Source organism: Podarcis erhardii (assembly GCF_964252035.2).
Source record: "Podarcis erhardii genome assembly, chromosome: 5".
Taxonomy (NCBI): domain Eukaryota; kingdom Metazoa; phylum Chordata; class Lepidosauria; order Squamata; family Lacertidae; genus Podarcis; species Podarcis erhardii.
In genome coordinates this window covers 77,459,902-77,473,542 of record NC_138509.1, presented here as the reverse complement: position 1 = coordinate 77,473,542, position 13,641 = coordinate 77,459,902, and the positions used below count along the sequence as shown (strand labels likewise).

The window sequence follows — 13,641 nt, the reverse complement described above, 5'->3', positions numbered from 1 at the left end:
AGCTGACTTAAAAGACACTATCGCTATTGTGAATGAACTGATTGTTTCACTTGGCTCCTCGATTTTTTATTAATATATTTGTATGCAAAAGTCATACAGACATGAGTACTATGTGCATTTTGTGCTTGAATTTATATCAAAATAAAATAATGTGGATTTCAGCAATGGCTATTTAATATATATCATCTATCTATCTATCTATCTATCTATCTATCTATCTATCTATCTATCTATCATCTATCATCTATCTGTCATCTATCTAATTTTATAAATGCTGTATTACTAGAAAGAATCCCTTATCAGAAGAGTTATACAGTGGTACCTTGGTTCTCAAACTTAATTTGTTCCGGAAGTTCGTTTCAAAACCAAAGCGTTCCAAAACCAAGGCACGCTTTCCCATAGAAAGTAATGCAAAACAAATTAATCCGTTCCAGACTTTTTAAAACAACCCCTAAAACAGCAATTTAACATGAATTTTACTATCTAACGAGACCACTGATCCATAAAATGAAAGCAATAATCAGTGTACTGTACTATAAAATAAATAAGACAGTATTGTAGATGATAAAAATTAAAATTATTTTTCTTCTTACCTGCACTGATGATAGTCATTGTTTGGATTGGAGGTGGGGCTTTTATCCATTTCCACAGTCACACAATCAATCAATCAATCAGTAGCTGAACTGGGTTCCACACAGTCACAAAAACAAATTAAATGAAAAAGCCTCAAAAACACAAAATAAATAGCAAAAACAAAAGCACCAAACTTAATTAGTTCCGGAAGTCCATTTGACTTCCAAAATGTTCAAAAACTAAAGCACGGCTTCTGATTAGTGCAGGTGCCCTGGAAACAATAGCCGCCAGCTGCATTGGATGTTCGGCTTCTGAAAAATGTTTGAAAACAGGAACACTTACTTCTGTGTTTTCAGAGTTTGAGAACCAAGGCATTTGAGAACCAAGGTACAACTGTATTCCTGAATTTCTCCAGTGAAAATCGTCATCCCTTCTCTTTGCAAACACAGCCTCTTCAACTAAAATAGTACTGTCATAACTTTAACCCAACAATAGCATCAGGCACCCCAGTAGCAATGTACATTAAGTCAATGGGGGGAGGGGGTAATTTCCTATCAACAGTTCCCAGGTGTATTGTATGAATATTAGTTCAGAGATCTGCTTTTCCTCACTGGTGCACGCTCTTGGCAATGGTGATTTTTGCTCCCTTCTCGTCAGGAGGGAACAACAGGAAACAATGCCAACTGGAATATATAGGCAGATCAGTGGTTTGGGAGGACATGTCTTCTCAAACAAAAGCTGCAGGTATGGTTCAAGTCTGACTCAGCACAGCAAAAGGTTGCAACTCTCTTGTCAGTTCTGCAACTGAGAGCTAGTCAGATGCTTTGAGGCCTTCTGTAATACACAACTCTGGCGCTCAGGGTTGAGTAGGCCATGAGAACAGTTCCCCCTTATTAGATGCCACAATATGTTGTTGGAAACTGTTCGTTTTGAACTGGAGAAACCTCTGTAGCATTAGGGAGCTAGATTTGATGGAAATGAGATTATATGGGGGATGGAAGCCTTGTTCCTTCTAGCAAGATTTGAGATTTAGGGTTGGAAGCAGTCCCGGTTTTCTTCTGCTTCTCGGTTCCTGTTTAATGTTTCATTGTTCGCAATCACATCAGATGCCTCCAAAATGTAAGGGTGCCATGCTCAGCACTCATTTCCTCAGCTCCAATGAACCAAAGTTCCTCAAGTTTGCTCCACCACTACCCATGATTGCTGAATTGAACATCCATAGTCTCAGGCTGTATACCTATAAATACTAAATGATAGCGACAAGCATGAGAGTGCTGTTGCCTCATGCCCTCTTCATAAGCTTCCCTCAGGATCCTGTTAGAAAGAATTACAAACTAGAGGGATATGAGGGTCACACCCAAGGCTTCACAATAAGTATGAAGATAGTGATACAGTCCCTGAAATACTTCATATTCTATCTGGAATGTCTAAGTTTAAAATTCATGTTGTTTGATATGATTTTATTTGGGGGGTTTTAAAACTTTCTTTTCATTGGACCCAACGAAGAAAGCTGAGAATACTGGGGTCCTTTTTGCATAGAAAACATATTTTATGTGAGGTCCTTTTCATTCATTCGGTGGTTGTCTACTGAACACAGGACACAAACCTGCTTCTGGATTTATGAGCATGGGGAGGGAAATGAATTTAAGAAGCCAGTGAGACCACAGTCTTTTTAATAATACATTTTTATCAGTAGTTTTTATAAGACAACAACAACAACCATAGTCTGTAGTTATTGCAAAAAAATTGCTATGAATGCTTCTCAGAATAAAGCCATTTCAGAGTTGATAGTACTACTACTAATCTATGTAATTGTATCACTCCAAATTAAGTTCCGAGAAACAGATAGGTGCATCTCTCTGTTGCAACAAATAACATAAGCAACAACAACAACAAAACGGTAGCCACACTGTAGCTGGTACCAAAGGAATTCCTTAACACAGACACACAGGAACGTTATGAAATTATCCCGATATACCGTATTTTTCGCTCCATAAGACGCACTTTTCCCCTCCTAAAAAGTAAGGAAAATGTGTGTGCGTCTTATGGAGCGAATGCAGGCGGGAGGCTCTACTCAGTGCTCCCTTTAAAGAACCGCGCGGAGCGTGTGTGCGGCTTTTGGGGGCTTTTCCCCGAGGAGGGAGAAGGCTCCCCCAAGAGCTGCACACACACTCTGCACGCTCTTTAAAGGGAGAGCAGCTCTTGGGGGAGCCTTAGCCGCGCGCAGCCTCTCCCGGGCAGGGGATGAAGGCTCCCCTTGCCCGGGAGAGGCTGCGCGCAGCTATCCCATGAGCCAAGACAGCCAGCGGGATTGCTACAATCCCGCTGTCTGTCCTGGCTTCTTTTTTAACCGTGCACAGCCTCCACAGGGCAGTGGGGAGCCTTCATCCCGCTGCCCTGCGGAGGCTTCGTACGGCTATCCCTGGCTTTTGCAGGAGGTGGGGGAAGGGACAGAGCGCGCAGCTCTGTCCCTTCCCCCACCTCCCAGAAAAGCCCCCAAGAGCCGGGGGAAAGCCTGCAAGCCCCACACACACGCTCCATGCGGCTCGTGAAAGGGAGCGCTGAGCAGAGCCTGGGATGCATATAGGTTCTGCTCAGCGCTCCCTTTAAAGAATACTTTTCCCCTGCTCTAAAAACTATATGCACTTTATCGTCCGGTGCGTCTAATAGAGCGAAAAATACGGTAGTTCTTTCAGTGGAAGAATTCAACCTACACTAAAATCTCTTGAGATTAGCAAAAGTCAATTCAATGTTTTGTTTTGTTTTTGCCTGTTTGTCTAAATTATGCTTTTATAACGATGTTTTATTTATTTTAGTCATAACACTGTAGTTCCGTTGCTCCAGAAGCGGTTTAGTCACGCTGGCCACATGACCCGGAAAGCTGTCTGTGGACAAATGCCGGCTCCCTCGGCCTGAAAGTGAGATGAGCGCAGCAACCCCATAGTTCTCTATGACTTGACTTAACCATCCAGCCTTTACCTCTACCTTTAATACCAGTTAATTTAATTTAAAACTTGCTGCAATTAATTTTGCTGGACTGTGCACCACCTAGATAGTATCAGTGAAGGACTGCTTTAATTAAAACCTTTAAAATTACATACATATTTATGCTCTGCTGAACCTCACACTCCAGTTTGCTCCCTGAGAAAGCAAGGTGCATTATTCTGCTACAATTTCAACTGTTCTGGCATTCCACTGGCAAAAATTAAAAGGATAATGGTCTCAAGTCATTACAGCAACTTTGCTTTCCCACCCAATCACAAGAGGAGGATGAAGTATTATTTTGCAACACTGAATAATTTTGAACTCTTAAGAGTGTGCGTACACGCACACCTTCAGATGGCTTTTGGTTTCATAGACGTCAACTGATGTGTTTGAAAGCCACAGGAAAATCTCTTTTAAGATACGAACTATATAAAGAGCAAAAGGAAAAGTAGCTGGCCACAAGGCAAAAAGCAGGTCACCTGCCAATACTAAACAGGAGATTTAACAAACTTCCTTCAATGCTTTTTGGACTCTAAAACAGGTATGTACCTTTTAAAATACTTTACCCAGTCATTATTATCATTGACGCAAATACAAAACGCAGGCTATGTAAACTGTTAGTGTTTGCAATTAGGGACAAACTCAGTATAGATACTCCATGCTGAAGCTTCGTAGTCACAAAAACTGCAACGACTTTAGTTTTTCTGTTGAAGGAGTTGACAGAATCAAGCATTTGCTATCTCAGGACCACAGTGCAATTTCCTTTGTGATTGATTCAAAGTGACTGTCATTTTCTCAGAAGGAAGATTATGATATTTAAACTCAGTGGAAGAGCATCTCTGACACAGAAGGTCCCTGGTTCAGTCCTCGGCGTCTCCAGGAAAGGCTGGCAGAGAACCCAGTCTTAAACCCTGGAGATCTGCTGCTATAGACTATGCTGAGCTAGAAGGACCAGTGTTTTGACTCTGTATAAGGCAGCTTCCTGCATTCCTATGCCTTTCATCCCTTCATAGTGGTTGCTCCCAAACTCTCTCAGATCTTTCTAGACTCCAAGATTTAAAAGGAATCATCTGTGTAAGCTACTAATAAAATGGATGTAGGATATACCAAAGTTGACCGACGGCATACTTCCACATGGTGTTGATAGTATGCAGAGACCCAGACCTGCTTAGCTTCAGCAATGTTCCTTCAGACCTTGGGAAAATAACTGACTTTCCACACTTATCAACCCTCAGGCACCACATATCCCTTGCCGACTGGGAACTTGGCAGATTAGCAGTCTGATCCGCATGGTCAGTTAACTGCACACATTACAGGCGTAATTTAACACTTGCCACACCACTTTCATAACACACGACACCAGCTTAAGAGTGCAATGCTGAATTGTACTCAACCTGACCAGGCTCTCTCGCTCACTATTAGTAAATAGCTGCTGGCATGCACCTAATGACCTGAAGAGAAGCCCACCAGATTCCAACATTTCAGGCATTCTGTAAGCAAACAAAAGCTGCCTTATTCCAACAAGCCCTTGGTTACTTTGATTCGGCTGATAACAGATTTTGTTTTAGCAGTGCTATAGTTACTTGCTGCTGCTGTTGATTAGCTTGATTCTGAGGTTTTAATTCTGCCACTGATGTCTGTTTGATTTTTGCCTAGTTTATGTTGTTAGCTACCTTGGGCTCCTGTGGTTGGATGAAAGGCAGGATATAAAAACAAGATGTGAAATAGTTAGCTGGCTATAGATGTCTCCGAGTTGTGAGAAATGAGGTAGCAATGGGCTGTGGTCAGAAAGCCCTTGAAAAAATACATCCCCATAGCTAATACACACTTGAATAAGCAAACCATCTGCAAATCTTTAGTTTACAGAGTTGTAGAAGTGAAACCCACTGAAAGGTGCAGATACATCTAAAAGATGCCTTGCCATGTTGATTAGAGTAGATGCTACTTTAGAGTAATCAAGTCATTACAAAGGTTTGGATAAATGGACAATTTCGTTGTCTGTAGAGAGGGACATACAAATTGGGCCCTCATCCTCATTTATTTTTATTTATTAAAATATTTATATACCACTACTTCATTAAAAAAATAAATCAGTTCAGGACAATAGATAAAACCATAAAATTAAAACAAAACAAAACAAAACAAAACAAAAGAGAATAGAAATCAGAAAACTATTGGGGAAAGATAATTTCCTGACAGAATGAACAGTTTTCAAAAGTCATTTAAAAGCTGACTTACTGCCACAGAGTTGTCCAACGCTTGGCTAAATGAGAATGTTTATAATTTGATTTTCATTTATAACTTTTATAACCAACAAAAGTGTATTATACAAACCTCCAATGACTCACACCTCACTATCACTTGCCTCCTCTCTGATGGATTCTCCTTTTGATGGCTTTAACATGTTTCAGACTATCCCCTTGCCCAACCAAATGATTTGATTTCATTCTGATGTAAATTCTGACCCATTGCTACAAATTTACTCATAAGGTGAGTGAGTTGAGTTTGGCATTTGTGCTCCAGGCAATCCAAATTGTGCTGGGAGCTTCTGAGCAGGTTGGCCACACTAGTCCCCCCCGCTGTGCAGTCACACTACCCTCTGCATTACCGGTACCTCGGTTTACGAACTTCATCCATTCTGGAAGTCAATTCTTAAACCAAAGCCGTTCTTAAACTTAGGTGCACTTTCCCTAATGAGGCCTCCCGCCGCCGGTGCCCTTCCACCAGCTTCCGTTCATAGACTGAGGTAAAGTTTGCTAACTGGAACACTACTTCCGGTTTTGCAGAGTTTGTATACCAAATAGTTCATAAACAGGGCTGTTCTTAAACTGAGGTAGTTTTGTTGGCTAGTTATATAAACTAGGTTCCTTTACTATCTATCTCTGAAAATGATGGCATACCTGTGGTATAATATTTGTGCACTTCAAAAGACTGCACAAAAAATCACTTCCATTTACAGCCAGAGCTCTTGAAAAAAATGTAGATTGATATACACACATTTTATTGTTGTAAAACTGCCAACGTTAACAATTCCAGCGTTTAACCTACAGTTCTGTTTGTACACCAACAGCTCCAAAACAACTGGAGAAGGCAAACATCCATGAGGTGCATCAAATGGAAGCTGAAGGTTCACTGTTCTTCATCTGGAAATCATTACTGCATTTCATTTCTTAGAAATGTTAAAAATAGCCACTTCCTCTTCAGTGTGCATGGCTCTAGCAATGATTTCTACCAGTACATCTATAAAACAGATCTTGCTGCAAAAAATCAGACCATCAAACTATGGAAATGTTCTTGGCAAATATGGTTTGCATCTTAATTAAAACCTCCTATGCCTAGGGATGTCTGAGAATACCAAATAAAACAAAAAGAGAAGCAGTGTTCACACTTATTTGTTCCATTTCTGGGACGATTAAGTCTGCAATCAGCCCTGCTAACTGAAAAGGAAATGCTTTGGAGTAAATGCATTTCTCATATGAATGCAGCATCACACTGAACCGATTTGTCAAAAAGTTGCTTTAAACATTTTTTAAAAATGTATGTGTACCATTGGCTGGGCCCAATGGAAGCTATAGCCCAAAACATCTGGTGGGCACCAGAATGGGGAAAGTTGCTCCTGAGCTTCTTAAGCAGGCATCCCCTCCAGATGTTTAGGGACTACAACTCCCACCACCCCTAGCTAGCAGGACCAGTGGTCAGGGATGATGGGAATTGTAATCCCAAAACATCTGGAGGGCCAAGTTTGGGGGTACCTGCTCTTAAGAACAGTCACAGATTTCGTTAGATACTGTACGACACTATTGCTTACAGAAAGTCAGTTTGTTTGTTTGTTTATTTCTCTCTCTCTCTCTTCCAACTCCAGGTTTTGTCTCTCAGAAAAGGTGCACATACTTTGCCTCTCCTGTGAAGCATTTAAGATGCACATAACCAATTCCTCAGGTTGCAATGTTTATTCTGCCATGGAGCCATTTCCTTATTTTTATTACTTGATCTTTCTTATTGGGTTCATCGGGAGCTGCTTTGCCCTGTGGACCTTCCTGAAGGCAGAGCAACATCGCAAATGCATGAGCGTCTACTTAATTAACCTGCTAACATCAGACTTTTTGCTAACCCTTGCCTTGCCGGTGAAAATCGCAGTTGATTTAGGAGTTGCTCCCTGGAAACTGAAAATATTCCACTGCCAAGTCACAGCTTGCCTCATCTATATCAACATGTACTTATCCATCATATTCTTGGGATTTGTAAGCATGGACCGTTGCCTTCAGTTAATACACAGCTGCAAGATCTATCGCATCCAGGAGCCTGGCTTTGCTAAGATGATATCAGCAGTAGTCTGGGCAATGGTTCTATTTATCATGGTGCCAAACATGGCAATTCCAATCAAAGAAATCAAAGAAACGGCCAATGTGGGCTGTATTGATTTCAAAACGACGGTGGGAAGAGATTGGCATGTTTTCACTAATTTCATTTGTTCTGCAATATTTCTCAATTTTTCCGCCATAGTGCTTATTTCTAACTTCCTTGTGATCAGATTACTCTATCGAAACAGATACAACGTGAGCTACAACAATGTGAAGAAAGCTCTGGTGAACATACTCTTAGTCACTGCAAGCTACATAATATGCTTTGTTCCTTACCATATTGTCCGGATCCCGTATACTCTGAGTCAAAGCAGAGCTATAACCACAGACTGCTCTCTCAGGCGAACGCTCTTCAAAGCAAAAGAATCCACCCTGCTACTTGGTGTGTCAAATCTCTGTTTTGACCCAATTTTGTATTTTTACCTTTCAAAGACATTTAGACTGAACGTGACAAAGGCTTTCGGGTCGCGTAAAGAAAATAATACTCCCCCAGAAAATGCATTAACAGAAACAGCACTTTGATGTTTCAGTTGAGACTGCAGACCATTCTAGACAATTTATTGCACATAAAAAAATGCATTGACCCCACCCCCCACCCCCAGCTAGAGCACACAATCTCTCCATCTTTCCTTCAGGTAGAGCTTCAGTTGCAAGGGCACTGCATTTTCTGAGAAATTGCTAAGCGAAAGAAGCAATATCCCCACCCCAAGATACAATATTAACTGCTAGTAGCTATTGCTCTGTAGAATTTGGTTGCACAATGTGTCACAAGCAGTTGTCACATTTTGTTTCTGAAGGGTGAAATACAATGATAGTCATACTCAGATTAGTCATTGATTTCAATAGTCTACTCTGTGTATGACTTGGCTGGGTATTACTCAAAGTGCCCCATGGCAAATGATTTAGCTGAGGTTCCTGCATTGCAGAGGGATGAACGAGATGACCCTCAGGATCCCTTCCAAATCAACAATTCTATGAATTCTCCCCCTGCATACCTGTAATTTGACATTCAGATATCTTAAAGTGGCATTACTGAATACTTTGTGAGCCTTTTTGAAGACGGTTGCTTTCGTAACATTAACATTTAGAGTTATGTATATAAGAAGCATGTAATTCATCTAAGGGAGTACACACAGTGGGTTTGGTTCAGATGTAACAATAAAAAATGGTGTCACAGGAACAAGCCCCATGCTTATGAATGGGATATGATTCTATTTTCATGTTAATCTGCTTGAAGACCATGATATGCTTGACAGACAATGTACAGTTTTCAAAATGTACTTGGACAAAATATTCATATATGAACCCCAATCCAGGTAAAACTAGTCATGACTAAATCCAACTGGATATAAGGAAATGAGTCAACTAATTTACCACTCACCTGTTTCAGTGATACTTTGTATGATGAGTACAACAAAACAACGAGCCACGACCTGGCTAAATGAACTGTCATTAGTTTGAAGTAAGCCAGTAAGCAATTTATTTATTTAACAGAATTTGCATCCCACTTAATTGTAAATAAAACCTCTAAGCAGTTTTGCTTGCATGTGTATAGACCTCCTCTTCAAAGACAGAAAGAAGTTACTTACCAGAGGTATAGGAAAATGTGTTGCATATTGCAAATGGCGAAGGAGGTTGTAGTTTGATGGAAAAATCAGCTCCCTCAGTTTTTCCCTCTTCATAGACTTTTCACTCATTGTTGAAATTCTTCTGTCTATCATTGATACGGAATTCAGATTCTCACAAGACTCCCCAGGCATTGGAGAAAATATCTAAGACATGTAAACAAACATTTAATACTGTAAACGGAAATATCCATTGAATTTATGGTATGGCCAAAAAATGCAGCTTCATTTTACCTCAGAATAGGTAACTTATGGTGTATGTCTGAGACAGCCAACGTGGCAACTCCCAGATGTTGGTCCACAACTATCGTCAGTCACAGCCAGCATGGCCAATGGTCAAGGATGATGGGAATTGTAGTCTAATAACATCTGGAGGGCACCACATTGGCTACTGCTGATGCATGCCAATGAAAACAACATTCAATTGCATTGAAATATGCAGTAACTAAAACCATTTTGATTCAGTTTTCAAACAGCAGCTAATAAGGGGGCCAATGTTAGCACTCAATATTGTGAGTGAAGAATGGCAAAATGTTTTTGTTTTATTTTTTAAAAAATGGTTTCAGTAAATATAAATGATATGAGTTAATGTTTCACTGCTCGTGACATGTTCATGATGGTGGCAGTTTAAACACAGTGGAAGTGGTATCAAGGTTACCACAGTGGAAATAGGAGAGACATCTTTTGTAAACCTAAGACCATGATGCTATTTAAAAGAAGGAAAGGATGAGTATGGGGAAAAGGGGCGAGATATTTTGAGAATACCAGGAGAAATGAAAAATGCTGGTAAGAGTGTGTGTTCCATGTCTCAGATCATGCTGACACACGTAGCAAAGTGAAGAATGGGTTTTTTAAATTGAAAAAATCCGAAGTTAGACCTACTGGAAATTCCGAACCAAAGTCTGTCTTAAAGTCATTCTTGTCTATGTCATCAAAAATATTAGCAGTTCCCGAGTCAATGTACATATGTTCCATAATACTATGGTCCTAATGATCACCGAAGAGAAAAAGAAACACCAGTCAGAGCATGATGTAAAGCATGGGTGACTGGCCACGTAAGATTTAAAAAATCACTCTGTTTTAAAAAGCACAATACTAAAATTCTTAGACTAAACAAGACGAAAGACATTTCTGCCCCCAACATATATAACACTCAAAATGGTCTCTTTTTGAAGTCATACTTAAAAAATAATAATAACAAGCTCGGGAAAACTGCACTCAAGGGCGATAGCCTGAATGTTTTGTTTACAATGAATGCGTAATATCCTGGGAAATGTCTGCTTTGCTATGGGATCAGATTAGAGAAAGGCTACAGCTAAACCATCAATACTTCTGATGCGTATTCCCCAAGTACAATGCAATTTGTATAAACAGTGCACTGTTCACAAGAGATTGTGCTGCTGCTGAGATGAAACCTTGCAGAAATAAAAGTCTGAAGTCATGATTCTTGCAGGTCCAAATAATAATGGATTGGTTTTGAGGAAAGAACCTAACAACCATTAAAGTTAAAAATAAAATTTGGGCTCAAACCTTAGGAGGACACCCTTTCCTTCCAATCCCAATCATGGACATATAAAACAATGCAAATGTAACTAATTCTATCGGCACCTTTAATATATAAAGAGATCTTGATCCATCAGAGCCCAATAGGTGCAAAATATCACATTTCATTTATGCAACAGGCATTTCGTCATCATGGCAGCTCTAGACTGTATTTAGCCACGAACTACCTTTAAGTATAATGTGTCAAAGCTATTATCTCATTCATCTGCATAATATTTTTATTTTATTTAATAAATATTTCTAAACCACTGAGGGTTATATTGCCTTCCTCTCCTCTCCCCTCGTGCCCCCAAATTCTGCTCCAGAGAGTCCCCCAACTCTCCAGAGCAGATTTTGAGGTTGTGCAGAGAGAGGAGAGGGAGGTTTCATTGTGCAAGCAAAACTTTGATGTGCAAGCAGAATGGCATCAACGAACAGAACCCTTCGTGTTTAAAAAATGTCTACGTACCATGGAAACAACACCAATCAACATTAAAAACAGTAAAATAATATCACAGAAGCAAACACAGAAAATCAGTGATACAGGTTCCAATCTTACGGGTTAGGGAAAGCCTGCACATTTTCATAAAGACATCTGAAGCAAATAATTGATGGTGTTTCACATCATAAGGCAGAGGTAAGGGCATTGCAGAGTGAATGGGGAAAGGAGGAAATTGCCTGTTTTAACATTACCACTATATGATATTCTGTAGAGTGTGCTGGCCTGAGCAAAAATATCCCAGGTGTTCGAAGTGATCTTGCAGGTCTACACAGGGGCAAGCAGTCCTTCAGGTAACCCAGTCCTGAGTTGTTACAGTAGTCCAATCCTGAGGTTACCAGTACATGGAATCATGGTGGCCAAGGTATCCCTATCCAGGAATGGGTATCGTCGACACACCAACACAAGCTGGCAGTAAGCACCCATCACCAGAGAAGTAACCAGGGCCTCCACTGACAGATGAATCTAGGAGAACCCCCAAACTACATGTCTGTCCCTTCAGAGGGAATGAAACTTATATAATCTCATATACTGTCTTCCATTCCAATCCCAAGGCAGTTTAAAACTTTGGAAGACACTCCTCTAAACAAAACCAGTAAAAAGGCAAAAGTCAAAAACAATACAACCAGTATAAATTACAATATAACAATAAATCCAGCAACCTGAAAAGTTCTCAAGGTCAGGTATCAATGACCCCCAGAGGAAAACTCAGCAAGGTTGGCACCTGCTTTATTTCAAGCGAGAAACTGTTCCATAAACTTGTTAACCAGATGGTGCCAGATATATTTCTGAAGGCTATGGCACAGCCAATAGGGCCTCACCTGGAGAGCAGGGTAATGTTGAGATCTTGAGATCTCAATATTGCACTGTTGGCATGGAAGCTTCTGCACAGTGCAACTCTCGTCCTGCATCATCAGGACCAAACACGTGCACACTCGTGCAAAATCCCAGGTCACATGAGAAGACCATAAACTGCTATTCCTTTTCATGCCAACAGAATCCCTCCAGAAACTGGGGAGTAGCAGCAGCAGCGTGGACTGCTCACATTATACTGGCTAAAAGGAGCTACATTAAAGGTTAGCACTGATCTGATGAACACCACCAATAAAGCTTTCTAGGCAGCTGTCAGGGAACTGCCATCAGGGCCGGAGGGAGAGAGCGGGCTCCGGAGGGGTTCCAGAGAGCGTCCCGGGATGGGGAGAGGCAGCCCATCTTCTGGGGAAGAGAATCAGCGTAGCACCAGTGGAGAAGGGGGGCAGATGGTGGAATCGGCAAGGCGGTCCCATGACTCCTTGCCAGGGACCAGCGGGGAGAGTAAGGGTCCTCCGCTGCCTACACCCTCCTTGCGCAGAAGGCTTCCGCGCAGGGAGAGTAGGAGACTAGGCGTCAAAGAGCTTCTTTGCTGGAAGAAATTCAAGAAACGCCCACTGACAGATTCTGCCAGCGATTGAGACAGCCACGGGTGAGTGGCTGTCCGGACAGAAAAGGTTCACTCAGGCAACCAAGCCAGGCATTGCACCGGTTTACACACAAGCAACCCCTAGAACCATTACAGCAGCACAATTATTATTTTTCAAAATGCTCTTAGGATAAAGTGGGGTAGGGAGAAAACAGCACCAGGTTGTCATTTTTGACCTAGTGAAGCTGAGAAGCAAAGTACAATGCACTCCATACCTCCAGTTTCACATCTTGTTCCCTAGAATACTGTTCATCCATATTTTCCCCAGTTGGCGAGCGAGACATAGAGGTTGCAGTGATGGATAAGTCTCCACGTGATATTAAAGTGCACATGTAAGCATCGTGGGAGAACACATCATGCCGTATGAATTCACAGAAAAGCAGCACCAGGTTCACAAATTCCATCTTCTCATGTTCACTGTTTGGGTCAGCTACCAACAGAGAAAAGGTTAGATTTTATTAATTACCATTAGGCTCAAGCAGCTTTTATTTGAAAAGAAGAAGAAAAAAGTAAGCCTACCTTAAAATTAAGGTAAAGGTAAAGGGACCCCTGACCATTAGGTCTAGTCATGACTGACTCTGGGGTTGCGACGCTCAT

General features: G+C 41.1%; 2 protein-coding genes across 7 annotated transcripts in view; one reads left to right on the top strand and one right to left on the bottom strand.

Moving 5' to 3' along the window:
• Nucleotides 1-13,641, bottom strand: part of MED12L (mediator complex subunit 12L) — a 178,267-nt gene that overhangs the window by 113,319 nt on the left and 51,307 nt on the right. For 4 of the 6 annotated variants that reach the window (XM_081862060.1, XM_081862061.1, XM_081862062.1 and 1 more), the window contains exons 13-15: nucleotides 13,260-13,474; nucleotides 10,427-10,531; nucleotides 9,509-9,691 (exon numbers count right to left, since the gene is read on the bottom strand). In XM_081862060.1, coding sequence (XP_081718186.1) covers nucleotides 9,509-9,691; nucleotides 10,427-10,531; nucleotides 13,260-13,474 — 503 coding nt within the window. The remainder of the gene's footprint in view (nucleotides 1-9,508; nucleotides 9,692-10,426; nucleotides 10,532-13,259; nucleotides 13,475-13,641) is intronic. The other 2 variants (XM_081862064.1, XM_081862065.1) reach the window with 1 other exon arrangement.
• GPR171 (G protein-coupled receptor 171) lies at nucleotides 3,641-9,455 on the top strand. Its single transcript, XM_081862726.1, has 2 exons — nucleotides 3,641-4,099; nucleotides 7,421-9,455. Exon 2 carries the CDS (start codon nucleotides 7,476-7,478, stop codon nucleotides 8,439-8,441), a length of 966 nt encoding a protein of 321 aa, XP_081718852.1. The 5' UTR covers nucleotides 3,641-4,099; nucleotides 7,421-7,475; the 3' UTR covers nucleotides 8,442-9,455.

What these genes read in the sequence shown, in the direction of transcription:
- GPR171 (XM_081862726.1), top strand. Translation starts at nt 7,476, where the DNA reads ATGCACATAACCAATTCCTCAGGTTGCAATGTTTATTCTGCCATGGAG.